General features: G+C 42.2%; 1 protein-coding gene across 2 annotated transcripts in view; it reads left to right on the forward strand.

Annotated features, from left to right (window-relative positions):
* The first annotated feature begins 446 nt into the window (after positions 1–446).
* LARP1B (La ribonucleoprotein 1B) overlaps positions 447–26,700 on the forward strand; it is a 65,704-nt gene continuing 39,450 nt past the window's right edge. Inside the window, exons 1-5 of one of the 2 annotated variants that reach the window (XM_089672195.1) lie at positions 447–1,077; positions 16,027–16,079; positions 18,567–18,626; positions 21,671–21,839; positions 25,413–25,547. In XM_089672195.1, the coding sequence (XP_089528321.1) occupies positions 843–1,077; positions 16,027–16,079; positions 18,567–18,626; positions 21,671–21,839; positions 25,413–25,547 (652 nt within the window). In that variant the 5' untranslated portion in view covers positions 447–842. The remainder of the gene's footprint in view (positions 1,078–16,026; positions 16,080–18,566; positions 18,627–21,670; positions 21,840–25,412; positions 25,548–26,700) is intronic. The other variant, XM_089672197.1, reaches the window with a different exon arrangement.

The following is a 26,700-nucleotide window of genomic DNA, read 5'->3' on the forward strand; positions in this document are numbered from 1 at the left end:
TGAACGCACGCCATTTCTTTTTTATTTTGTAAAGCACTTCGCCAACTATTATTGCTCCATAACTCCTCTATAACAATAACTTGCGCCTGTAAACATCCACGTACATGATCCATTTTAACTTGGACTTTTCCTGTCGGCTGACCCATGTCCTCTTTATTTCTTGTATTGCTATACCCACAATTTCCATCTCAGCAACTTGCCCTGCTACTTTGTTATAGTTTAGGATGAATCAGTAGCAAAGGTTGAAGAGAAGTGTTTTCCTTTTACAGTTAGTAGCCACAAGGCTAAAGCAGACAAATATAGAGCTCCCAGCAGTGGCTCATAACTTAGAACTGTCACCAGAGTCAGGTCATCAGCGGGAGCGCGCTCCCCGCGCGCGCACACACGCTGACAGCTGCGATGACAGCTGTGCGCATGCGCGCCTAGGACCTTTCTGAAGCCAGGCAGGCGCGCTCCCCAGAATGGGCGGGGCACGTGGACGTGCAGTGTTTGTAAGTAAATAAACGCTCCCGTGTTAATCTGCTCGGTGAACGCGCTTCGAACAGACATTGATAGTGGAGGACATATGCTGACCTGGGTGTCACAGACCGGCTGAAGCGGACTCCTGGAGGACTTTGGTGGGTGCAGTCCTTGTTTGTGTTCCTGTAACCGGAGCAGCAGCCAGGCCCCTGGTCACCTGCACTGTGGGAGCCATTGGCAGCAGTGTCCTGGGCACAAGTTTCCTATGTGTGCCATTGTGTGTGGAGTCCACAAGTGCAGCCCTTCTGTATGAGTCTTGTAGAGGCCAGGCTCAGCCCCCAGCACTCCTATACAGCCCATACTCTGAGCCTTGAACTCCAAACATGGCAGCTGAGGTGTACAAGCCAGCCCCTGTCAGGGAGGTGGAGAGAGGTGAAGGCCAGGACTCCATAGAGCCGAAGTCTCAGCTTCACAACAAGGAGAACGACCAGCATGGTGGACCCTCAGAGTTCAGAGCCATGGAGGCCCCGCTGCCAAAGGTCAACCCCTGGACCAAGAAGAGCAACGGGCCACCGCTGGCCCATGTGTACGGTGCTCCGGGGCACACAGGTACGTCAGGTGTGTCACCATGTGTGATGTTGTCTGCTATTATCCTGTCTGATCTCTTGCCAGGACAGAGGTGATGATTATACTTGATTGGCATGGGATTCCAGCCAAATCTGACATACATAGCTGCCAAAGAGATGAGATTCGGGGTCCTCTGAACCAAAAACACAACAGTAAAATCAGCCTGTATATGCAGTAAAGCATGCTTGTTATACTTACCATGGTGCCTAAGGGGTTAATCCTCTGCATTGTGTGAAAATGCTGTTTGATCCTGACTGCTCTGATCATCCCCTTCTTCCAGTGTCCCCCTCTTCCTGATAACACATATAGTGTGGAGACACTGCACATGTCAGTTTAGTGTGTATGGCTAGAGAGGTTGCTTTTTTTTTTTTCTCTCGGGAGAGTGCATGTGATCAGCACAGGGCTAATTAGCACTATCCAGACAGAGATCGGGGGTTCTGCATCCTAGAGCAAAATGAAAACTCCTCCTGCACGTTTTAACCAGTTCTCTGCTGGACAGAAGTCACAAGACTGCTGTATACTGCTGATGAGAAAAGGTATTTAGCAGTTTGTATTTACTAAAATAATTGCATTTCCATGTACTGTAGGAGACCCAATATAGTGAATGCAGGGTCCTGGGTTTAGTAACACTTTAAAGTGGTTCTATACCTCAGACATAAAGTATATCCCTCTATAGTGTGTACTTGTCTCAATTAAAAGCACTAACTGTCATTTCTGTTTGCTGCTTTGTGCCTCTGCCATCCAGCATGAGTCACTTCTGACAGGTTTTCCTGACCCCAGGAGAATAAAGGTGATGGGGAGGGACCTCCAGCAGTTTGATAGCCTCAGCTCTGTTCCTGTGTGCTGTGTAAAGGAGGTGTGTCTCTTCCTTCCAATCAGCTCTTAAAGCTGTCCTCCCGAGCCCTACAGAGTGTAATTTCAGCTTTCCACTCCTTTTTTTCCTGAACTCTCATACAAGCTTTATAAATCCTGCACTTTGAGTTGCAGTTGATGAAGAGAAAACCAGGTCAAACTTATGTAGGAGGATTTGTTTCATCTTTCTGTATCACCTAGTGTTGCCACCTCATCACTTTATAAACCGAACATTTATTAAAGCTGTACTAAACCTCAGGGAAAGGGGGGGGGAAAAAAAGTCCCCTGCAAGGTAATGTTATAAAGTGTTACTAAACCCAGGACCCTGCATTCACTATATCTGGTCTCCCACAGAAAATGGAAATGCAATTTCAGTAAATATAAACTGCTAAATACATTTTCTCATCAGCAGTTAGAGCAGTCTTGTGACTTCTGTCAGTGTTCACAGGGATGTTCAATTTATATCGCCCGACACCACAAACATGTAGTTCCGGGCATTGGGCAGGTATTTTTTAATCTTTTGCCCTGTTGCGGGCAAGCAGCAGGGCTCGCCTGTCAGGTGGAAGCATTCGGGCAGCTGTGCTGCCTGATTGCTTCCACACAACCCACTACAGTGCCCTCATCTGCCCCCCCTGCCCGCTATGTCTCCCGGGCTTAGCTTGCCCATCTGCGGGCCTGTGACTATGTGACTAGTTCAGTGAGTGCCGGCAGGTGTAGGGGAGGGAGAAGAGCGGACACATCCGCTCCCCTCCTCCTGACCTGAAAGTGATGTGATGTCACTTCCGGGTCCCTGTTGACAGATTTCCTAGCTATCAAGGCTGGGAAATAATGTAATGCAGTGTGATGTGCCCTGCATTACATTCAGTGGAGTACAGGGGAGACATCCAGGGTCTTTTAGACCCTGGATGTCTTAATAAAGAGAACCTGTCACCAAAAAATCATCACATAGGGGACTTTTTGTCTGTTAGTGATTGAATTAACTAGTTGCCGACTGCAGATAGCCGAATGACGGCTGCACTGCGACTGGCCAGTTCTGGGTGGGCGTCATTTGACATCTTCCCAGAGCGCGCTCTCCTGCACACCCCTGGGGGCGCGCACCCAGTGGTCTCCATGATTGCTGTGTCCTACGGACACAGCTGATCACGTGATGTGGTAAAAGGCCAATCACAGCGGCCTTTTACCACGTAATCAGCTGTGTCCAATGACCCGCTGATCACCGGGAAATGCAATTGCCGCTTCTCGGGTGCACTTTCCTCACACTGTTAGAGCGTGAGGAAAGTACTGCCGAGAACTTGCAGTTGTCAGAGCAGGGATCAGCACCGATCATCAGGGAACTGATGATCAGTGTCCTGATCGGTGCCCAGCAGTGCCCCCACCTGTGCCCAGCAGTGCCGCCTATCAGTTCTGCCCGTCAGTGCAGCCTCATCAACACACATCAGTGAAGGAGAAAAATTACCTGCTTGCAAAATGTTATATTTTTTTTGCTCTTTTTTTGTTTATAGCGCAAAAAGTAAAATGCCCAGCGGCAAGTAAATACCACCAAAAGAAAGCTCTATTTGTGAGAAAAAAATGATAAAAATTTCATATGGGTATAATGTTGCATGACTGCACAATTGTCTTTCAAATTGTGACAGCGCTGAAAGCTGAAAATTGGCCTGGGCAGGAAGGGGGTATAAGTGCCCAGTAGGCAAGTGGTTTTAAAAAAAAAAAAAAAAAAAGTAAATTTACCCCCAAGCACATAACCCCGCAAAAAAATTTTTGAGGCCCCCCATTCCCACATATGTACGCACATACAAACGTAAAAGCACACGCTGGGGCGCCTACACATGAAAACGCTGATTGATATACACGTTGTATATCGCTGCACATGCCAGAATGAGAGCAATAATTCTAGCAGCAGACCTCCTCCGTACACTATACTGATGACCTATTAGGGGCTTTAAAAAGGCTAAGGCCGACACTCCCCTTCCCTGACCAACACCCAATCAGTGCTCATTACACTTCAAGGTCTCTCCCCTCCCTACTAGTCCCCGGGTGCGGTGCTGGAGACAGGCAGGGAGGGGAGGATTGGTAAATAGTGCAATGTTAAAAATATTAAATGTTTAAGTCGCCATAAAGCCCCTTTTTGTTTTTAAAAGCCCCAGGCATTCCTTAAATCACCTCAGATTTAAATACGGTTTTGTTCAAAATTTATTTTTTTCATCAGGACAAGTAGATTGTCACGAGGGACCAATAGATTGGGGCACAGATTTAGTCCCTGGACAAGTAGTTTTTTTTTTTTTTTTTTAAATGTCCAGTCGAGCACTGGTTAAAGCTTGTGGGAGGAATTTTCATTCTGCTCCAGGAGGATGCAGGACCTCTGACCTCTGTCTGGACAATTCCGATTGGCCCTTTGCTGATGTCATGCACTCTCCCAAGTAAATACAAAAACCTCTATAGCAATACACACCAAACTGAGCATGTGCAGAGTGCCTCCACACAATATGTCTTATCAGGAGACAAGAGGGGGACACTGGAAGAAGGGGAGGATCAGAGAAGTCAGGATCAAACAGCGTTTTTACACAATGCAGGGGATTATCCCTTTAGGTTCCACAATGAGTATAAGAGGTATGCTTTACTGCATATACAGCCTGATTTCACTGTTGTGGGTTTAGTGACACTTTAAAATGAAGCACTTGAGTGGCGTGCTGTCACCACTGCAAATTCTTTAATTTTCACCTGGTCTTCCTTCTGCATTCAAAAGCTCCAGCCATCTAACAGGCTGGGCCACGATGACGTCACTGGGCTATGGCACACGGCTCTGAAGGAACGGCACAGGTATGCCGTTCCTTCAGAGCTCATGCGCCAGCTTTAAAAAAGAGGCAATATCTCCTAAATGGTGCACGTTTAGGAGATATTCATTTTACCTACAGGTAAGCTTACCTGTAGGTGGTAATTAAAAAAACAAAAAGCGTTTACTTCCAGTTTTACACAGGTTCTGGGGCTAATTTAATGCAGATAAGGCACTAAGCTAGTTTAATTACCACCTTAATCAGCCACAGAGCCTGTGTAATTAATGTTTGGTTTTAACCACTTCCTGTCTGGACACTTTTACCCCCTTCCTGTCCAGGGCAATTTTCAGCTTTCAGTGCTATCAAGCTTTATTTTGGTGGTATTTATTCACCGCTGGGATTTTTATTTTTTTTTGCTATGTAAATGAAAAAGTCCAAAAATTTTGAAAAAAAGTGTTTTTCTTATAAAAGTTTGCAAATAAATAATATTTCATCATAAATCTTGGCCAAAATTTATTCCATTATCTTTTTAGTAAAAAAAAAAAAAGCCAAATTAGTTTATAACCAAAAATTATAATTTTTAAACATTTTGTTTTACATTTTTATTTTATTTTTTTATATTATTTGTTTGTTTTTTTACATACTGTCACCCTAGCAGTACAGTGTCACCATGGTGACACTGTACTACTTGTTGGGGGGGGGGGGGGGTGATGATTTTTTTTTCACACTGATTGCTTTTACACCCATATAGGATGTAAAAGCAATCATTTCTTTCTCTCTGTCTGTATTCTTGCAGCCATTGAGAACTACTGTGTGAGCTGTAATTTGGTCACTGCTTTAAAAACGTGTGTTTTTAAAACCGGTAGTGGCTGCGCCGCCACCCTACCTGTCCTGCCGATCACAGCCGCAGATGTCAGTCGCCGGGTAACAGCCGGTCGTTACCGGCTATGTCCCGGCGATCAGCGGCAATCGCTGACAGAGAGCACAGCTGCAGTAGCTGTGCTTTCTGTCAGTTCCCTGACAGCTCCAGGACACGCTGATCGGGACAGAAGAGTTTCTCTCTCCCGATCAGCGGTGTTCCCTGCAGTACACCCCCCCCGCCCCCTAGTAAAACACTCCCCTTACACAGTTAACCCTTTCCCTGAATAATAAACTTAACCCCTTCCTCCCCAGTGCCATTAGTACAGTGTCAGTGTTTTTTGTTTTTTTTTGCACTGATCACTGTATTGGTGTCACTGGGGATGTCAGTGACCCCAAGTCAGTTCCCCCCCAGTGTCAGAATGTCCGCCGCAGTCCTGCCATAAGTCGCTGATTGCCGCCATTATTAGTATAAAAAAAAACAAAATCCCAGTATCTTTCCCGCCATTTGTAAACGCAATAACTTTCACGTAAACCAATTAATTTACACGTATTGGGGTTTTTATCAGCTAAGACATGTCGCAGAATGCATTTTGGCAGAAATTTATGACTAAATTTGATGTTTAAATTTTTTTTTTACTGGACATGTTTTATAGCAAAAAGTCCAAAATATTGTTTTGTTTTTTTCCTCAAAATTGTCAGACCTTTTTTTTTTTTTTTTTTTTTTTTATAGCACAAAAAATAAAAACCACACAGGTGATCAAATACCACCGAAAGAAAGCTCAATTTTGTGGGGAAAAAAAAGGATGTAAATTTCATTTATGTACCGCGCAATTGTCCGTTAAACTAGTGCAGCGCTGTATAGCAAAAAAAAGGCGTAAATTGCAGTATCTATACCATAGTTTGTAGACGCTATAACTTTCACACAAAAGCAAGTTTACTATATATTTTTTATAGCTGAAAGTAAAAAATATTGTTTTTCAAAATGTTTGGCCTTTTTTTGTTTATAGCGTAAAAAATAAAAAGCGCACAGGTGATCAAATACCACCGAAAGAAAGCTCTATTTGTGTGAAAAAAAGTACGTAAATTTTGTTTGGGTGCAGCATTGCATGACCACGCAATTATCAGTTGAATTAGTGCAGCGCTGAGTAGCAAAAAGAGGCCTGGTCATTAAGGGGGGTAAATCCTCAGGAGGCCAAGTGGTTAAGGTTATGTTCACATCTCTACGTTCCTGCGGTTTGCGTGGCCACGAGAGCCCATTCATTGAATGGACTCCCGTGCCCCGGGATACGCAGCGAAGTAGTCCCTGCACTTCTTTGGATAACGCAGCCCGAACAGAAACCTCGGTTCTCAGTACGGTTGCAATTTCCAGTGCGGGCGGCGTGCCATTAGCATTCCCCTATGCGGGTTGTGCGGCTGCCTGTATTTTTTTTGAGGATCCGCAGCGGCACCACCTGTACAGATGTGAACCTAGCCTTAATCTGAACTCCAGAAAAGGCAAATATTGGAATCGATTTACTATAACTGGTGCAGCTGTTCATGATAGCCAATCCGCTTCTAACTTCAGTTTGTTCAGTTAAGCTTTGGCAAATAAACCTGAAAGTTGATCGGTTTCTATGCAGAGTTGCACCAGATTCTGCGCTCTCGAGGTTTAGTAAATAACCCCCACTGTCTAAATCAGCAATGGGCAAACTACGGCCCGCAGGCCGTATACGGCCCGGCGGACCTTTTAATCTGGCCTGCGGAGCGTGATGTGAGGCTGTCAGGATGTGTGTAGGCGGGGCAGCGTGACGAACGTGAGGGGAGCTAGGCTCCTCTCACAGTCCGCCCTGAAGACCGGAACGGCGCGGGAACACGGCGAGAGGAACGCGCGGAGCAAAGGTAAGTAAATTGACACAGGGGGGACTTACTCTATGGGGGATGAATTACTATATGGGGGATGAATTACTATGCTTACTATGGGGGAATATTACTATACTTACTATGGATGACACATACACATCATTCATCTACTCTTGGTCCAGCCCCCGGGTCCAATATATGAACCCATTGCGGCCCTCAAGTCAAAAAGTTTGCCCACCCCTGATCTAAATACATTCATCATATTTATTCTTCTTTTGAGTCTTGCATGATTTGTGTATTTCTTCCAGATCTGTGCAGTAATCCAGTGTGAAACTTTCCCTCTGTGCAGGAACTTCCCTTGATCAAGGCCAGTCACTGCTGTTCTCTTCCCTTGTCCAGGGTAACTGGTTTTGTCTCCATTCCGGCCTGTAGTTTTCGGCAACCAGCCTGTAGTGGGTGGAGCCTGCTGACCCCTCCCACATCTCTGCTTCTTGTAAAGGCTGTGTACAGCAAAATGATCACTGCTACTTTTACAAGATAAAAATGGTTTGTCAAAGACAGGAGGGGAGGGAGAGAAACAGTGCAAAAGCCATGGTGCAGTGTCAACGCTGAAAACGTTTTAAATTAAGAAATATGTAAACCTGACATTTCATCTTCATGATTTGTGCCTGCTGTACCATGTACTTGTAAGAAAAAATATCCTGTTCTCTTTGTATTGCTTCCTTTGTTTGAAATCCCTGGTGTTCCTGCCAGTCCCTCTGCTTTCCTGTTAAAAACTGACCATACCAGACATGAGCACAGTGGGGTAATTTCTGTAGCTTTGCTAAAACTCAGTCTGCTCTCCTCCAATGATCAGATTTCTGCTGACCCCCTCCTCCTTCCCTCTGTGTACAGCCATTGATCAGTGTGCTGCTGCTTCTTCTTATCCTCCTTATGCAGCTGAGAACAGATAGTATGTGATCACTTGAAAGAAAGGTATTTTCTAATGGTTTTTTTTTTTTTTTCATATCTGTACACTGGTCCCAGCCAGTGATTACTCGCCGGCGCCCAATGATTACTGAGGATCTCTGACGGGGAGGAGAACTGTTTTGTTTATTAACCGTTCTCCGTCGGCTCGTGCACACTGCTTTTGTTTTTTTTCAGCCGGCAGTCGGCTTTCATGTAAAAGCAATCCTAGTGGCTAATTGGCTGCAGGATTGCTTTTACAAGCAGCTGGAGAAGATGCCCCCCCCTCCCCCGCTGCCTTCCATGGGCAGTCCCGAGCCATCGGGGAACCTGAGAATGCAGCTGGTGTTTCTGCCAGCTGACCATAGAGCTGATTTGGAGACCGGAATGGTGCCAATCATCTCTATAGTTTAAGAAATCGGAAGCTACAAGCATTCATCACTTCAGTTTCGTAGGATCTAAAAGTGCCATTTGTAAATTGGGACCGCATCTGATCACATCGATTTTGGTGAGATTAGATAATGTAAGGGCAGACCCCAGATTTAAAAAAAAAAAAAAAAAAAATATATGACAATACCTATTAAAGTTACGGGGATATTTGCATTCCCTGTGATAGCATTACAAGTGATAAAAAAAATGAAAGGGACAGTGTAAAAATAATAAAGAAGAAAAAAAAAAATTTTTGGGAAAAAAAAAGCACCCTCGCCAACCCCCAACCACCCCACCCCCCCGCGCGCGCACACCTGCGTGTGGGAGCGTTGACACTGTGCCAGTATGTAAACAGCGGTTGCACCATGCATGTAAGGTATCGCCCTGAATGTCACATCAAGGGCAGTAATTCTAGCACTAGACCTCCTCTGTAAATCTAAAATGGTAGCTTGTAAAGGGTTTTAAAGCGTTGCCTATGGATAAAAAAAAGTATGCATTTTTTTGCCATTGCACGGGGCATGCGCAGCTTTAAAGCATGTCATGTTTGGTTTCTATTTACTTGGCATACCATCATCTTTTTATATTTTACCAAATAATTGGCCAATATATTGTGTTTTTTTTTTTTTTTTTTTTAATAAAAAAATTGCATTTGAAAAATCGCTGCATGAGTACTGTGATATAAATGATTGCAGCACCCACCATTTTATTCACTAGGGTGTCTGCTTTAGAAAAATATATAATGTTGGGGGTTAAAAGTAATTTTCTAGCAAAAAAATTATTTTTTTTTTCAGTGTGTCAGAAAAGGCTTGATCTTCAGGTGGTTAGAAGAGTGAGCGATGTGTGGCATAAATTTCTAATGCTGGGCATAAAAAACCCCCCACCCCCCAAAATTACCCCTTTTTTGGAAAGTAGACAACCCAACATTTTTGCTGAAAGGCATGTTGAGTCAAAAGAAGAATTTTATTTTTTTTTTACCACAAGTTTTTGAAAAATGACAAAACAAAAATAATTTTTTTTTTTTTTTTTGGACACAAAATTGTTACTTAAATGATTTATTGCTCACACATGCCATGCGTATATATGGGGAATTAATCCCCAAAATACATTCTACTACTTCTCCCGAGTATGGGGGTACCACATGTGAGAGACTTTTTGGCAGTCTAGCCAAGTACAGGACCCCAAAATCCAATAAGCACCTTCAGGCTTTTAAAGGGCTTTATTTCCTCATTACACTTCCAGTCTACCTATCAGTTTTGGAGGCCCTGAAATGCCAGGATAGCACCAAACCACTGCAAATTGCCCCTTTTTGTAAAGTAGACACCCCAAGGAATTTGATAAGATGCATGGTGAGTATTTTGCAGATCTTGTTTGTTGCCACATGTTTTTGGAAATGAAGAAAGAAAACAAAAACATATTTTTTCTTTTCTTTTTTTATATTTCAAAACCTTGTGCAGCATTGCATGACCGCGCAGTTAGTTTAAATAGTGCAGCACTGTATAGCAAAAAGAGGCCTGGTCAGGAAGGGGGGTAAATCCTCAGGAGGGCAAGTGGTTAAGGATAGTGGTCATATAATAACAGAAATCACCCAAATGGCCCTGTTCAAGTTTACATATCCTGGAATGTTTGGCCTTGGTACAGACACACAAGGTGACACTCCCACAGGTTAAAATGTCAATTAATGGTAAATTTCCCACATCTGTGGCTTTTTAAATTGCAATAAGTATCTGTGTATAAATAATCAATGAGTTTGTTAGCTCTCACATGGATGCAATTAGCAGGTAAGATACTGAGCCATGGAGAGCAAAAAAGAACTGTCAAAAGACCTGCGAAATAGGTAATGGAACTTTAGAAAGATGTAAAAGGATCTAAAAGATAACCAAAGTCTTGAATATGCCAGTCAGTACAGTTCAATTACTTAAGAAGTGGAAAATTTGAGGATCTCTTGACACTAAGCTAAGGTCAGGTAGACGAAGAAAGCTTGCAGGCACAACTGCCAGAAGAATTCAGGTTACAAAGAAAAACCCACAGGTAACCTCCGGAGAAAATATAGGCTGCTCTGGAAAAAGATGGTGTGGTTGTTTCAAGGAGCACAATACGATGGTGTTTGAACAAAAATGAGCTGCATGGTCAAGTTTCTAGAAAGAAGCCCTTATTCTGCCAGTGCCACAAAAAAGTCAGGTGCGGGATGTCAAGGTGTTATAACTGGGCTTTTTTGTGGCACTGGCGCAATAAAGGCTTCTTTCAGGCAGCTTTTTTTTTTTTTTTTTTATTAAAGTATCGTTAAAGTATCATCCTTGAAACAACCATACCATCTTTTTACAGGGAAGCCTGTATTTCTCCTGAAGGATAAAAAGGCAGGCCATCTGAGTGTGGTATAATCATACACCATCTTTAGTCACAAGTAAACCAACTCACAAGAACAAGACTTGTAGCAGGCATGTAATGTATCTCACTGCTGTAATCGTGTCCGGTTAGCTATGTGGGATGATTGCTCGTCTGGGCCACTCTGGTGGTTCCCAAGGTCCTTCACAGGCATGAGTCTAAGGCTGAGAACAGATATCGTCACTACCAGAAGTGGAAACAAGAGGTTTGGCACACGTTCTGAGCATGCGTGCTCCTTCATCAGGCCCTTCCAGTAGTGATGACATCTGTTGTCATTCTCAAACTCACGCCAGCCAGGGAGCCCTGGGAACCACCAGAGCGGCATGAATACTGTGTAAAAATGGTGTATGGTTATACTACACTCAGATGGCACTGCTCTTTGAATCTTCACATAGCCTGTTCTAGCTCCCTCAGTTGGCAGTCCTCATACAATATAACTACAAAAGACTATTGGACTTGTTATACATAAGCCGTCTGTCTGTCTCCTATGAGCTATGCGGTACTTTTTTTTTTTTTTTTCTTTTTCCTCCCATTTGTATTTTACTGAGGTTACCCGTGGGTTTTTCTTTGTATTGCGAACAATTCTTTTAGCAGTGGTGGCTGTAAATTTTCTTGGTATACCTGACCTTGGCTTGGTATCAAGAGATCCCCAAATTTTCCACTTCTTCTTAATAAGTGATTGAACAGTACTGACTGGCATATTCAAGGCTTTGGATAACTTTTTATATCCTTTTCCATCTTATAAAGTTCAGTTACCTTGTTACGCAGGTCTTTTGCATCCACATGAGAGCTAACAAACTCAGGCTATCTATACGCAGACGCTAATTGAATTTAAAAAGCCAATGGGAAATTAACCACTTCAGCTCTAGGCCATTTCTGGAACTTTTTTGTAAACATGTAAAAACCTGTATTTTTTGCTAGAAAATTAATTAGAACTCCTAAACAGTATATATTTTTAAGCCAGGGCCCTAGAGAATAAATTGGTGGGTTTTGCAATTTTTTTTTTTTTTTTTTTGTCACATGGTATTTATGCGGTGGTTTGCAAACTACATTTATTTTTTTCCCAAAAAAAACACACAACACAATACATAACCCATTTTTGGTAAAACATAAAAGATGTTACCCCGGGTAAATAGATACCAAACATGCATGGTTTAAAATTGCACGTGCAATGGTGACAAACGACATCAGTTTTACTAGTCATAGGCGACGCTTAAAAATACTTTTTCAGTTTACCCACTTTAGATTTACAGACGAGGTCTAGTGCTAGAATTACTGCCCATGATCTGATGTTCGCGGTAATACAGTATATGTGGGCTGATTGCTGTTTGCATGTGTGCATTACTGACACGCGTGTTCACGTGATGATAGGGGGATGGGGGCACTTAAAATTTTTAAGTGCCCCCCTCAGTAATAGGCATGTGACAAGTGCTTTTTATGGAGGGATCTGGCGTCTATAAGACCCCAAATCCCTCTTTTGTCCTCCAAAAGCATTCAAAACACCAAGATCAGTATTTTTGTAATGCTTTTGATTTTTTTAAAATGGCGCCCATGACATCCAGGTAAACTGACTGTTCGTGTGTCTGACCAGCTTGTGGACACGCTAGCTGGCTGCTCAGGTCTCCTGGTGGGACAGAACGTTTTGTACAAGAGAGCCAGCTGTCGGCTCCAGAAAGTGGCACCAGGGTGATACCTGAAAATTGTGAAATTTTGGCATTGCTATTGAAAATATGGCTGATAATGGAAAAAAAATCTTGTCTTGTTTAAGGATAGTGATCATATGAAGCCATTTATTATCACATAGTTGTTTTGGCTCCTTTTTTAAATCCTAATGATAATAGAAATCACCCAAATGGTCATGATTAAAAAAAGTTTATATACCCTGGAATGTTTGGCCTACAGACACAAGGTGCCACACAGGTTAAAATGGCAATGGTTAACTACTTGCCTACTGGGCACTTTTACCCTCTTCCTCCACCTCTTTACTTTAAGGCTGCCTACCCCTGTTCTACACTGCCTGCAGCTACAAAGGTCAGTGAAGGCATATTTTTACTTTTAAATAAAAATAATAAGCAGACTTGATTAAATAAACACATATAAAGTGTCACTACACCTAAAGTCCAAGTAAAGTCCAAAAAATTCTTGCAGGTGATTTCACAATAATTCGTATCCCCGAATAAGATTGATGGTATACTCCAGAAAATCTTCATATACCTCAAAGAAAAAGATTCTAAACATATTGTATTATCCCAGATATTATAATAAAGTGCCACACGTGTCACATGCAGACAAATTAAAGTGCCACAGCAATCGTGAAATGTCAGGACTCCAACAACTCAATTAATCCACTGCACACAATATAAAAACTGCATAATTACCCTAACATAGATAAAATCTGCATAGGATCCATAATAAAGATGAGATTGCCTCCAAACATTATTCTACCATCTTCTCCAAACACTTCCCATAGACCTCATAAACAGACCAGGGATCAGTATATGTATTAGATGACAAACATATTTTATTGTAGCAACTTACATTAAAATTTGATGAGATCAGCTTCCATATAGTGAGATGGTCAAAACAACATCACTCCTCAGCGGTAACTATATATTCATGGCCATACCACTCTGAAGGAGAGCCAGGTAGTAAATGGAAGTCTCCAGGGTGAGAACAGCCGTGTGTTCCAGAACCCAAAATTGAGTTACCCACATAACCTCGAAGACTTATGTGGTGTGATCTACTTCCAGGTGTTCTTGACTCCCCCCATATAATGATTACTATAGGCAGGCAGTAGGGGGCTTCTCTTTTACGAAACCATTGACAAGGTAGACCAGTTGGGCTGTTATTACACTGCAGAGCTGTATAGTCTATACTCTTATCTTTACACATTCATGCTTGAACTAAATTACTTCTGGCTAGATACAAAAACATGTGAATGCTGATAAGAATTTTTAATAGCCCTTGTACTCACACCGCACCATACTGCTGTTTCTGACACAGCCTGCACAAAGTTTTGAGTAGATGTGAATGTTCAAGGCATGAAAAGTTTTTTTTTTTTTTGTTATGCTATGTGTATGTTGCCTTTGGTTAGGCTGCTATACTAGGAGCAGATTCTGCATGTAAGGCTACGTTCACACTAGCGTTGTGTGCAGGCGGCAGAGAGGCGTTTGGGAAGCGGTTTTACTGCTTGCCAAACGCCTCTGTCAATTCTGCACATTACAGCACATGGTGCTGTTCTAACAGGAGCGTTTTGCGTCATGTCGCGTTGCGTCATGGCAAAACGGACGCCTCTGGTCGAGTCAGGAGGCGTTGAAGCCTCCTATTCTAGTCTGTGGTGCTGCTCCACAAACGCCCGGCCGGCGTTTGCGGTGCGGCTGCGGGGCGTTTGCAGAGCGGTAACACCATTCAAACTGCATTATAGGCGTATGTGGGGCGTTTTTAACGCTCGGCAAACGCCTAGCAACCGCCGCTAAACCGCGCATGCTGCGTTTGCGGAGCATTAAAAACCGCTCCGCAAATGCCGGACCAACGCTTGCCAAATGCTATAGGGGCGTTTGGCAAGCGTTGGTAAAACAGCCAAGTGTGAACGAGCCCTAACTGAGGTTTTGGCTACCATTGCTTTCTTCCATGAGGAAAAGGAATAATTACCTGGCTACATCCAAATTCAATAAATGAAAGCCGAGCTCCAGCTATGTTTTTATTGCATACGTAAGTATACATTTTCCATACTTCTAGGATTTCTGTGGAAGGGGAGAATCGCTGTGGTAATCAACACTACAACAGTGATTGCTGCGGTCCTCTGAATCCTGTCCTCGCAGTTGCCCTTCTGCAGATGGAGAGGTGAGCTTGTGACTTCACAAACTCCACCTTGTCCAATTGGATTGCTTTGTATTCTTTGAAAAAATACAAGGCATTTTGTGAATGGCTGTTGTAGTGAATGAACAATTCCACAGGTATGGTGTATGTTGATTTACATTAGTCCAAGATAGACTAATATAACTATGCAATTAAAATGATTTTAAACCTTCATTTAAATAATAAACAGGTCATGTCTGCTCTGCTCAATGGTTTTGCACAGAGCAGCCCTAGTCCTCCTCTTCTGGGGTCCCCTGCTTGCGCTCCTGCATATGCCACCATAGGAAGGCTCTTCCTATGGTGAAGTATGTGCGGGCTAGATCCTGAGCAGCGCTGTCTATCTGTAGACATAGACAGTGGAGCTCAGCCCCTGCTCGCTCATCATGGGATTTGATTGACAACAGCAGGAGCCAATGGATTCTGCTGCTGTCAGTCTGCCCTGTGAGGAGGGAGAGCGCGGAGAGAGCTGCTGCTCTCATTTACAGCGCTGGATCGAGATCAGGCTCAGGTGAGTAGAAGCGGGGCTTGGGGGAACCTGTGGCACAGAAGGTTTTTTGCCTTAATGCATGCATCAAAGTAAAAAGAAACTGGAACCTTTGAAACCATAGCTCGAGTTCAGCTTTAAGTATATGAAACAAATCTGCAACTCAAGCTAGTCCAAGTCACTGAACCAGAACAAGTACTCTGATCAGGAATTCTAAATATTAATGCCACAAGGTCAGCTCCATTGCCAAATAACTAACATTTCAGTAAGAAGGTCATCAGTGGCAGCCTGCAATAGAATATATTTATTTCAATACAAAATATATTGGTTTCTTCTAAATTCCCTATATAAGTAGTAAAGTTATTATTGAATTGACATTTCAGTTTGGTTAGTGAAGATTAATAATCGGTCATTAAACAGCTATCCTAGTCTACAAATTGCTGTTCTTGTAATAAGAGTATCATTTGTGTCAAATGAATGGGCATACTGTTCTTACAAATAAATGTCTGTTCATTTTAGACCTTCCATGCCCTGCAAAGATTGTAAAAGCTGCAAAACCCGTGTCTAAAAAGGTACAGAAATTTCTGTTTATACGTATTTCTTGTGTGGTTGTTTTCTAGGTTGGTTAAGTAGAACAAGTTTGATTGCTTACTGAATGCTGAATGTGTCACTCTCATGTGGATTCATGTTCTTGATTTGCTCACAAAATTGTTTGAAGGGACAAGCCCACTAGTTTAGTAGTGTTTGGGTGTTCTGTAGAGGGATATATTCTCAGTTCTAAACACATTTAACCCTTTGTTACTTGAGTCATTTTTTTAAAAATTTTTTTACACAGGTGTTTTAAATGTACTTTGTTGGCTTGGAAATATACTAAAGACAACCAAAATTAAATGTTTCTCAAAGGCAGAAAAATTCTAGAATAAATAGATTTCAATTCTCTGTTTCCCAAAACATTTGCCTTTTTTAAATTTATTTATTTATTTTTCAAATCTCTATTCAGTATCTACTTGCACTGTGCAAAACAAATTTTTATTGCAAACCAAAAATATAAACTCCAGATTTTGGCTACTAAAAATGAAAGATGAGACTACCTTATAACTTTAGAGATAAACCTACATGATGGATCTAAAACTATTCCTCAGTCTTGATCTACTAAAACTGGAAAACTGCAAAATCTGGTGCAACTGTGCAATGTAGCCAATCGGCTTCTAATTTCACCTTGTTCAATTAATCTGGAAGCTGATTGGTTTCTATGCAGAGCTGCACCAGATTTTACTTTCTCCTGTTATGTGGGCTTTTAAATTTATCATGACAGTTTGATCCTTGTTTCCCCGGCCACATACCAATGCAGAATTAAAAAAAAAAAAAGAAATACATTCTCCCATTCCCACCCCTACCCAATCTGTATGCTAACTGGCTACTACTGATTTCCTAAAGTTCTGAGCCTGGACAAACTAATGGCCATATACACAGGCTGAATGAAAAAACATCTAAAGGCTCATGTACACGGGGCATTTGGAAAACTCTTCTGACCACTGCAAAACTGACTGCTAGAAAATGTAGGTTAAAAAACGTCAGTTTAGCCGCATTTGCATACCGCGTTTCTTTGCGGTTTTTTAAAAAATAACCTCAGAAGACCCTTCCAAATGCCCAGAATGCACTGAAAAATAGTAAGTTAACTTTTTCAGACATTTTGAGAGAAATAGAGAGAGCAGTATGTGTTGAGATGACCTGTCTTTTCTGGTTGTATTCACTATGGATCCCATCATGAGCATAATGCAGCACGTTCTACCATTTATTTCCTTCATGCGAAACCTGGAACTGACTGTGCTGGTGTACTGGGTCCATTTGAATACATGGAAAACGCTTTGCATGCTTTTTTGATGAAGAATAAATGGCTCTGGACAGCATCTGGATGTGGACCTGTCAAAAAACGCGTCTAAACGCTTACGCTTGTAAACACAGTTAACCGCATTTACAAGCGTTTGGAACCCCGGTAAAATCTACTCCTGAACGCAACTGTAAACTCAACGGCCTGTAAACGGCTATATGTGTACATGGACACATAGGAAAACCTATAGAAGAGTTCAGGGGCTGCTGAAAAAAACGCTCAGCAGCTCCTAAATGTCAGTTTAGCAGCTGCAGTGTACATGAGCCCTAACAGGTTCCTCAATTTTCCACTGCTTCTATTGTATTTTGACAGCCAGTGCCCATTGGATGCATCTGCTAACAATTTTCTGTACAGATACTTTGATTTGAGTGCTTACATGGTGATCACATGGTTTTGTTTAGAAAACAAAACCAGGTGTTTTTTGAGCAGGCTGCATTGCAAAATCGGAGCTAATGTTTCCAAAATTGTTAATTGCATCGCAAAGTAAAGTTCATATCGGTAGTGGAGGGACAAAGTAATTGCACTGGGCAGCTGGTAACTCACCCTAATTGGCTATCTACAAATCTCTGTTTATTTAAATACAAGAAATGAAGAACAAGTCTGAGAGTGTGAAAGTCAAATTATAACTAATGTAATAAGAACGCCAAAAATATGTCTTCAAGTCCTCAGAGAATAGTTAAGCTTCATACTCGAGAATCTACCTCCTCTTAAGATTGGCACACTTGATGCAAAGATGCTAATAGTCAATAGCAATGTGAGCTACAAATCATTGAACAGCACCCTTTGTCCTCATGCACACTGGACGTTTTTACAGCGGCTGTTTGTGGCTTGTGACCTTTTTTTTCTCTACAGCTTAATGTGACTTTACATTGCTAACGTTACCAGCGTTCTCAAACGCCCAGTGTGCATGGAGCCTTAGTACTGAATGGCACAAGAGTTTCAGGTGCAATTAGGAAAGACATTGTTAAAATAAAACCTGTACTCTATTTCCTTTGCTTGGGGAGTCTTTTGATCTAAAGATTGAGTGGAAGAATTCTCTAAATGTACTTGTTGCAATTTGTATGTGTGCCAGCGGCATATATACTGCTTCCCTTGTATGCATTTATTACAGCACTGAACAGTAGTTCAATAAAGTGAATTTTGTGGTTTTCTTTTTTTTTTTCTCTAGGCTAGTGACTTCAGTGACATCACTAACTGGCCAACACCGAGTGAAACTGCCAACCATGTGGTGTGTATCTCTATCTCATTTAAAAGCATGGATAGTGTGTTTTTTTTTTTTTTGTTTTGTTTTTTTTTTCTCTTCTCCCAGTTAAGATCTTTATTACCCATATTAATATTTAGCCCATGGTTGTAAGCCTATTATAAATATCCCCTACTAAAACTTCATGTTAGTTTTACTGCAGGTATTTACAGTGGGGCAAAAAATATTTAGTCAGCCACCAATTGTGCAAGTTCTCCCACTTAAAAAGATGAGAGAGGCCTGTAATTGGTAGACCTCAACTATGAGAGACAAAATGAGAAAAAAATCCAGACAATCACATTGGCTGATTTGGAAAGAATTTATTTGCAAATTATGGTGGAAAATAAGTATTTGGTCACCTACAAACAAGCAAGATTTCTGGCTCTCACAGACCTGTATCTTCTTCTTTAAGAGGCTCCTCTGTCCTGCACTCATTACCTGTATCAATGGCACCTGTTTGAACTTGTTATCAGTATAAAAGACACCTGTCCACAACCTCAAACAGTCACACTCCAAACTCCACTATGGTGAAGACCAAAGAGCTGTCGAAGTACACCGGAAACAAAATTGCAGACCTGCACCAGGCTGGGAAGACTGAATCTGCAATAGGCAAGCAGCTTGGTGTGAACAAATCAACTGTGGGAGCAATAATTAGAAAATGGAAGACATACAAGACCACTGATAATCTCCCTCGATCTGGGGCTCCACGCAAGATCTCACCCCGTGGGGTCAAAATGATCACAAGAACGGTGAGCAAAAATCCCAGGACCAGACGGGGGGACCTAGTGAATGACCTGCAGAGAGCTGGGACCAACGTAACAAAGGCTACCATCAGTAACACACTACGCCGCCAGGGACTCAGATCCTGCAGTGCCAGATGTGTCCCCCTGCTTAAGCCAGTACATGTCCGGGCCCGTCTGAAGTTTGCTACAGAGCATTTGGATGATCCAGAAGAGGATTGGGAGAATGTCATATGGTCAGATGAAACCAAATAGAACTGATTGGTAGAAACACAACTCGTTGTGTTTGGAGGAGAGAGAATGCTGAGTTGCATCCAAAGAACACCATACCTACTGTAAAGCATGGTGGTGGCAACATCATGCTTTGGGGCTGTTTCTCTGCAAAGGGACCAGGATGACTGATCCATGTACAGGACAGAATGAATGGGGCCATGTATCGTGAGATTTTGAGTGCAAACCTCCCTCCATCAGCAAGGGCATTGAAGATGAAACGTGGCTGGGTCTTCCAACATGACAATGATCCCAAACATACCACCTGGGCAACAGAGTGGTTTCGTAAGAAGCATTTCAAGGTCCTGGAGTGGCCTAGCCAGTCTCCAGATCTCAACCCCATAGAAAACCTTTGGATGGAGTTGAAAGTCCGTGTTGCCCAGCGACAGCCCCAAACATCACTGCTCTAGAGGAGATCTGCATGGAGGAATGGGCCAACATACCAGCAACAGTGTGTGCCAACCTTGTGAAGACTTACAGGAAACGTTTGACCTCTGTCATTGCCAACAAAGGATATATAACAAAGTATTGAGATGAACTTTTCATATTCACCAAATACTTATTTTCCACCATAAATAAATTCTTTCCAAATCAGCCAATGTGATTGTCTGGATTTTTTTTCTAATTTTGTCTCTCATAGTTGAGGTCTACCTATGATGCCAATTACAGGCCTCTCTCATCTTTTTAAGTGGGAGAACTTGCACAATTGGTGGCTGACTAAATACTTTTTTGCCCCACTGTATACACTGTGCCCCTACTGTATGTAGAACTGGCAATTTCCACAGCGCTTTACATCTTGTATATTCACAGAAGTTCCTGCCCTCGAGGAGCTTATGATCTAAGGTTGCTATTTCAAATGCATGCATACACACACTAGGACAGAATTGGATTGGATGCAATTAACTTTCCAGTGTGTCTTTTTGGGGTGTAAACCACGGGCACAAAGTAAACTTATATCATCCCCTATTTTTATATGTAAATATTAAATGTGTAAATGTAAACCTATAATATTGCATTCTTGAAACAAAACACACAAAATTGTTATAGCTCATATAATCAAACCCAGAGGCTAATATGTGTGCTGTAAAAGTCTCTCTCCATGGAGCAGGATACAAGCAGTTTGTATGCTGTGTCATGGAGCAGAACCATTTTACAGTAACTTTTATCTGGAAGCGATCATTTTTTAATATCTGGTAATTGGTCAACTTCAAAGCTCAACTCCGATCAAAATGAAATGGAAACAAATTCCCCCCACAGGTGTTTAAAAAAACAAAAATTAATAGTAGGTGCATTCAAGCTGGCAGAGTAAGGACTGACTGAGTGCAGGACATAATATGCATGCCCCATTATGATGTCCTGCCCTGCACTCTAATCCCTGAGAACCACCTACTTCCAGGTATACACATAGGAGGACGAAGACCCTGTTTTATCATGTGGGTGGTCTGAAGACTTCAGGAAAAAGTAAGTATAAAAAAATCCTACAATATTGCTGGAGGAATCTTTGGAGGGGTGAAGCACTGAAGGGTGCAAGACGTGAGGCCGAAGTGAGGTTTTAATAGAGGTTCACTGTGGCAGCCTGTACATATTTAAGGGTCTGCCATTGCTCCACTACTTCTTTTTTTTTTTTTTTTTTTTTAACAATTCAAGCTCCCTTGTTGTCGTCCTGATTATGGCTGCACTATCTAGTAAGCCACTTACCTGGCACAAACATTGGACTGGAGCTCATGTTTAGTAGCTTTCGCTGTCCAGATGCTTGCTCTGAATCACTGAAGTAGAAGGTAATGAATTAAGCTAGGGTCAGGATGACAGCCCTGAAGTCTGCAGCTTTTAAAAGTAAGCATTGCTAGCATTTCTGTCCTTTACAGTTTTACTGTGAATTGCTGACAACTGCATCCTATGTTATGTATCATAATTGGACTATGTTGTAATATGTGGCCATGTAATTACTTGGAGTATCAACCTAATATAGGAAAAGGTGTTAACCTGTTCCTAATGCTTTTTGCTGTGCTTGGTGTGTTACAGTTCCAGCCGAACCTTCTAAATCCCCCCAACAAAAACTCGTATTCTAAAAAGGAGAAAAAAAGCGACAGTAAACCTGAGTGGAAAAGTAACCCTGAAAGCAAAGAGAATTGCGAGGTTGTCACTCCTGGCCAAAGCGAGGAAGGACCCACAGCGGCTGCAAAGAAAAAGTGTAAGTATTGCTGTCACATTTCAGGCATTGGTGGAAATTTGATGTATTATTTGGTTTTAGAGATCTGAACAGCCAGTACTGATATAATTTTCCACTTGCTACTGTACAGCAGGTCTTCCTTTCCTTACAGTATTTAATGTACAGTACTGTGCAAAAGTCTTGAGTATGAAAAATGCTGTAAATTTAAGAAATGCTTTCAGAAATAGAAGTGGTAATAGTTTATTTTTATCAGTTAATAAAATGGAAAGTAAATGCATGTGTGGAGTCGTTATCCTGCTGCAGGATAAATTTGGGGCCAATCACACGCCTCTCTGATGATATGACATGATGGAAAAGTATATGCCTGCATTTCTCAGAATTGAAGACACCATTGACGCTGACCAAATCTTCAACTCCACTTGCAAGTAACCTCCACCATGCTTCCCTGTTAACTGCAGACACTCCTTATTGTACTGCTCTCAGCCCTTCATGAACAAACTGCCACCCGCTACAGCAAAATATTTAAAATTTTGACTCCTCAATCCAGAACACCTACTGCCATTTTCTATACCCCGGTTCCTATGTTTTTTTGCAGGGTTAGGGCTCTTTAACACAAGGATCTGCGTAGATCAACACAAAATGAAACTGGAAAGTTGCAGTGCACTGGATTGGTTTGTCTAACTCTCCAATTAAATCTCTTATGATGAGTAGAACAGGATACGTGGTCATGTGATGAGAAATCATGCAGCTGTCCGCATAGATCCAGGTAGATCAAGAGAAACTCAGACAAAAGTGGCAACAGCGCGAGACCTCCATCAGCATATATACACATTTATTGGAAATAAAAACATAGCACACTTGCACATTAAAACACAGGTGTCCAGCACAGGAGAAACAGACACTATTATCACTGATAGAGTGAAGCCGCAGACCAGGTTCCTCTCATGCTAGCAGGAGGTGGAGGTGTTTGATCTGATAGCTGTCAAGGACTGACCGGAGTTTGGCATCCTGCAACGCTGTAATCAGCCTTGTGGTGGTTCCTGTGTGTGCCTGGGAGTGGTGGGCGATGTAGGGGGCAGTAACATATTTCAAAGGGAAATCCTCCTTTTGTCATAACCCCTAATGTGTAAGTGTGCTATAATTTTTTTTATTTCCAGTAAATGTGTATATAAGCTGATGGAGGTCTTGCGCTGTTGCCGTTTTTGCCTTTTTGAGCATAGATCAACACCAGATCATCAAAAGGGCACATAGAGAACAATTGTTTCTATGTGCCTGTTCCCACCATACATGCATGGTGAAAATGCATCATATTTGCATTTTTTTGAACCGTCCAACTCACCACACCACATAAATGACTGAATTGTCATTTTGTGATCCTTTTTAGTGAAGTTAGAGAGAAAAACGTAAACCTTGCGATGTATTATAACAACAAATTGCAATGCCCCTACTCAATGTACACAAGCGTGCACCAGTTTTTAGCTTGCATGCTGGTGTGAACAAAATCTAATTACTGAAGGAGCATTAATAACATGTAAATGGTGAGGTCTTTTTCTTTCTGCTGGTGTGCTTGAGCTGCTTGCTTTTTGCCTGGAACTTGTTACATTATCAAGAAGCTAAATACGGAATTCAATTTATAAGCTGAACCTTCGACTGACTACTGGAAGTTCCATTGAAACAAATGATGGACACTTTTTTTCTTCTTAAAGTAACCCTGTCACGAGTTCTATAACTGGTAACACAAATACCTTGCAAAAGAAGAGCAAACAGTTGGGTTCATACAGGACCATGAATGGAGGGGTAATGTGCAGCCCCTAAGGCACATGAACAGAAATGTGAAAAGTCTTCCAGGTACCTAGAATTCTAAGTTGGCAAAAAAATAAGATTGAGCTCCACAGCAGGTCATCATCTGCCATGTGAAGGAATTTCAGTAAAAGAACCATGTAGGCTCAATGTTCAGCCAATTGAGATAGTGAGTGATGTGCCAAAGTACGCTCCTCCTTGTCGAGCCAGTTCACAGCCACTGAGGGGTTGTCATAGAATTGCACAGTACCATTACGGATGATTTTATGCTAGGCAGGATAGAGCATAGCAAATTGTACACCCAGTTTGTGCAAATGTTGCTTGATGTCAGAATTTCTACTGTTGGTGCTGTACCGTGGCAGAGAACTGGAAACAAGGATATCTGGGCATGATCCACAGTGAGCAATTGCAGTCTTTTTTGCTTTGGTCAAGATAGCATCTCTGCCTTTTATAATTGAGAAGGCGAAACCAGGTCTAGGACTGGCACCCAATGGAAGGGGGTCTCACTGACACCCGATGAGCTGTCTCCACAGCAAACATTGGAGGAAAGATTATCCTTCCCAAATGTAGCCACAAGCCAGGATTCTATAAAGGAAACTATATTATTCCCCCTCAGTATGTTCGGGGATACCAACTGCACATGTGTTATTTGCCTCAGACTGTTTTCTTCCAATCTAACTGCGTTGGTAGAGGAGACAAGACTGTACATACCAGATATCCCTCTGCAATAGTTGCAATTCATTCTCCAGTGTGCTTAGCCTGCCTTCCAAGGCAGTGCTGCGATCATGCCATTTTTGCATATCTTGCTGCACTAGATTGAGTTCAACTTTCATACCCTTCAACTCCCCCACTAGCTCTGCTATGGAAGTATTGCAAGTAGTGACTGCAGTTAGAATTCCTCTCAAAGTGGGTTCTGGATCTGTGCCAGTAAGCTGGGGTGCAAACACCATGTCTGAGTCTGCATGGTGAGTACTCAGTGAAGCCGGAGCCCGCTGCGCCCTCAGGAGAAGGGAGGGAGCCATCCGCTTACCAGTATCCACATTGCTTGCAGCTCAGTGAGCGGCAGAAGCTGGGGGGCTCCTTGGCTGGAGTTTTGGCAAGCAGTCTGAGCCACTTCCTTCTGTTTCTCCTTAGCGGTGTAAGGCTGGAGTCCGCCTTCTTGTCCCATCTAGTCGTGCACTGCTCAGGCTTCTTTTCCTCTCTTTAGCCATCCCCCAGCGAAGCGGGAGTAGCAGCAATGGGTAGCGGAGGGGGTGAGTAAGCTAGGCAGGCAAAGTTGGAGTAAAATCACAGATGCCGGTGCTGTCAGGATATTTTATCAGGATCCCTGGTGGAGCTGCTCAGATGCATGTCCTGCTACATGCTATACCGGGTTGCAAAAGAAGAGTGTAAATACTTGTCTTTACCTCTACCAGTGCTGCCCAGCACTGCTCTATTCAAGAGAAATGGTCCTTCAAAGTCTGCTGGGAAAGCAACACTTCCTGAGTGTCAATCTCCAGTGTCCCCCATAACACTTACTGGTTTCTGCTGATGACCTCTATGTAACTACTGTATTTCTTTAGTGACTTGTAGGTCAGCAGAAGGAACCACTGAGAACTGCAGGGAACACTGGAGATTGATACTCCTGGAAGTGTCACTTACCCGGCAGACTTTGGAAGAACAATATATTTTGCAGGATATTCTGTTTTGGGAGTTAAAAATTTGTGACAGGATCACTTTAAAAGAGATCTTGAGTATCCTAAGTAAATAAGTAAATTTAGATGTCTGATATAGCTGACTTGTCTGTTTTTATAGATGTCAAACATAAATGGGTTCCATTACACTTGGAGGAAAAGAAGTCCAATAAACAGGAAAGGCCTGCTTCTCAGACTGATTCTCCATCTGAACCAAATACATCTAAAAACTTCAGACGAGGGCACCATATACATGGTAAGTACGTTCTTATAGGTGTTGTGTGTTTTTTGTTTTGTTTTTTAAAGCATATTGTCACTATTTTCTGTTCTTTAGGACTAAAAAGTGCTTTCAATATTGTGATTAAAATTTGGATAGGTTGATTGGGTAAATATAAGCAAAGAAAGGAGAAAGGAGCCTCTAAGTGTAAACTGTAAGAAACTTGATTTATTGTACATGAAAGACAGCAACTTACAGGAGGGTAGATTAAAAAGGCACTTCAATATCCATCAATGGGGTTTTAGCCACTGTGAACGGCATAGTGTGCAGTCCAGGATGATGATCTGTCAGTGTCAGTCATGAGCGGCCGGCAAGATGGACGAGGTCTTGCACCAAGGCTTGGAACGCACCGTGTGCGTGATGTCACCAGGCGTGGTGCGATGCATTACCTGAGCATGCGCTGTGAGATGGCAGTCCTAGCGCGCTCCTTTGTCAAGTGGTAAAAGACGTATAAGGATATGCAGGAACAGGAGACCCCCTGACGTATACCAGCCTCTCTCAATCACCTTTTATGGTGTAAAAAAATAAATCTGTAATTCCCTATAAAGACACAGCGCAAGGTCGGTGTCACACTACCAGATGGTTCTCGGGGCTGCAGTTCCTCCAAGCTTTTTATAGTTTATACTTAGAGGCGCCTTTCTCCTTTCTTTTCTTACATGTATCCTTATGGACTCAAGCTTCAATCCAGCAAAACCATAAGTGAATAGGACTACAAATAGGATTGTTAGCTATACACCTGTCAGCGGTAGCTAGACTGAACATAATCTATTTATTTATTTTTTCCTCTATAACCCGATTGGCTCCCATTTGTTTGCCATTCATTTACAAGTGTTTTTTTTTTTCCCTGCATATTGATGTTTCTTGTTACGCCTATTTGTGTTTTTACCCCACCTCTAGATCATACACAGGTTGTGCTCTTTTTTCCTTTTGTTTTTCTGATTAGGTAAATATAGCTGTATATTGTGATCAGATATTCAGTGGTCCAACAATTATTTCCATCACCTGAGTTCTAACATATCTGAAATGAGCCAGAGTACACAGGGGAAAAAAAAACTGCTTGAAGGAAGAAATTACTATTTTAAAGTTACTATGTTGCCATAATGTGGAGCAAAAGTCCCTCTGCTAACAAAGA

The sequence above is a fragment of the Staurois parvus genome, unplaced genomic scaffold (genome assembly GCF_062004578.1).
Source record: "Staurois parvus isolate SC_StPar_1 unplaced genomic scaffold, SC_StPar_1.0 ptg000122l, whole genome shotgun sequence".
Classification (NCBI taxonomy): domain Eukaryota; kingdom Metazoa; phylum Chordata; class Amphibia; order Anura; family Ranidae; genus Staurois; species Staurois parvus.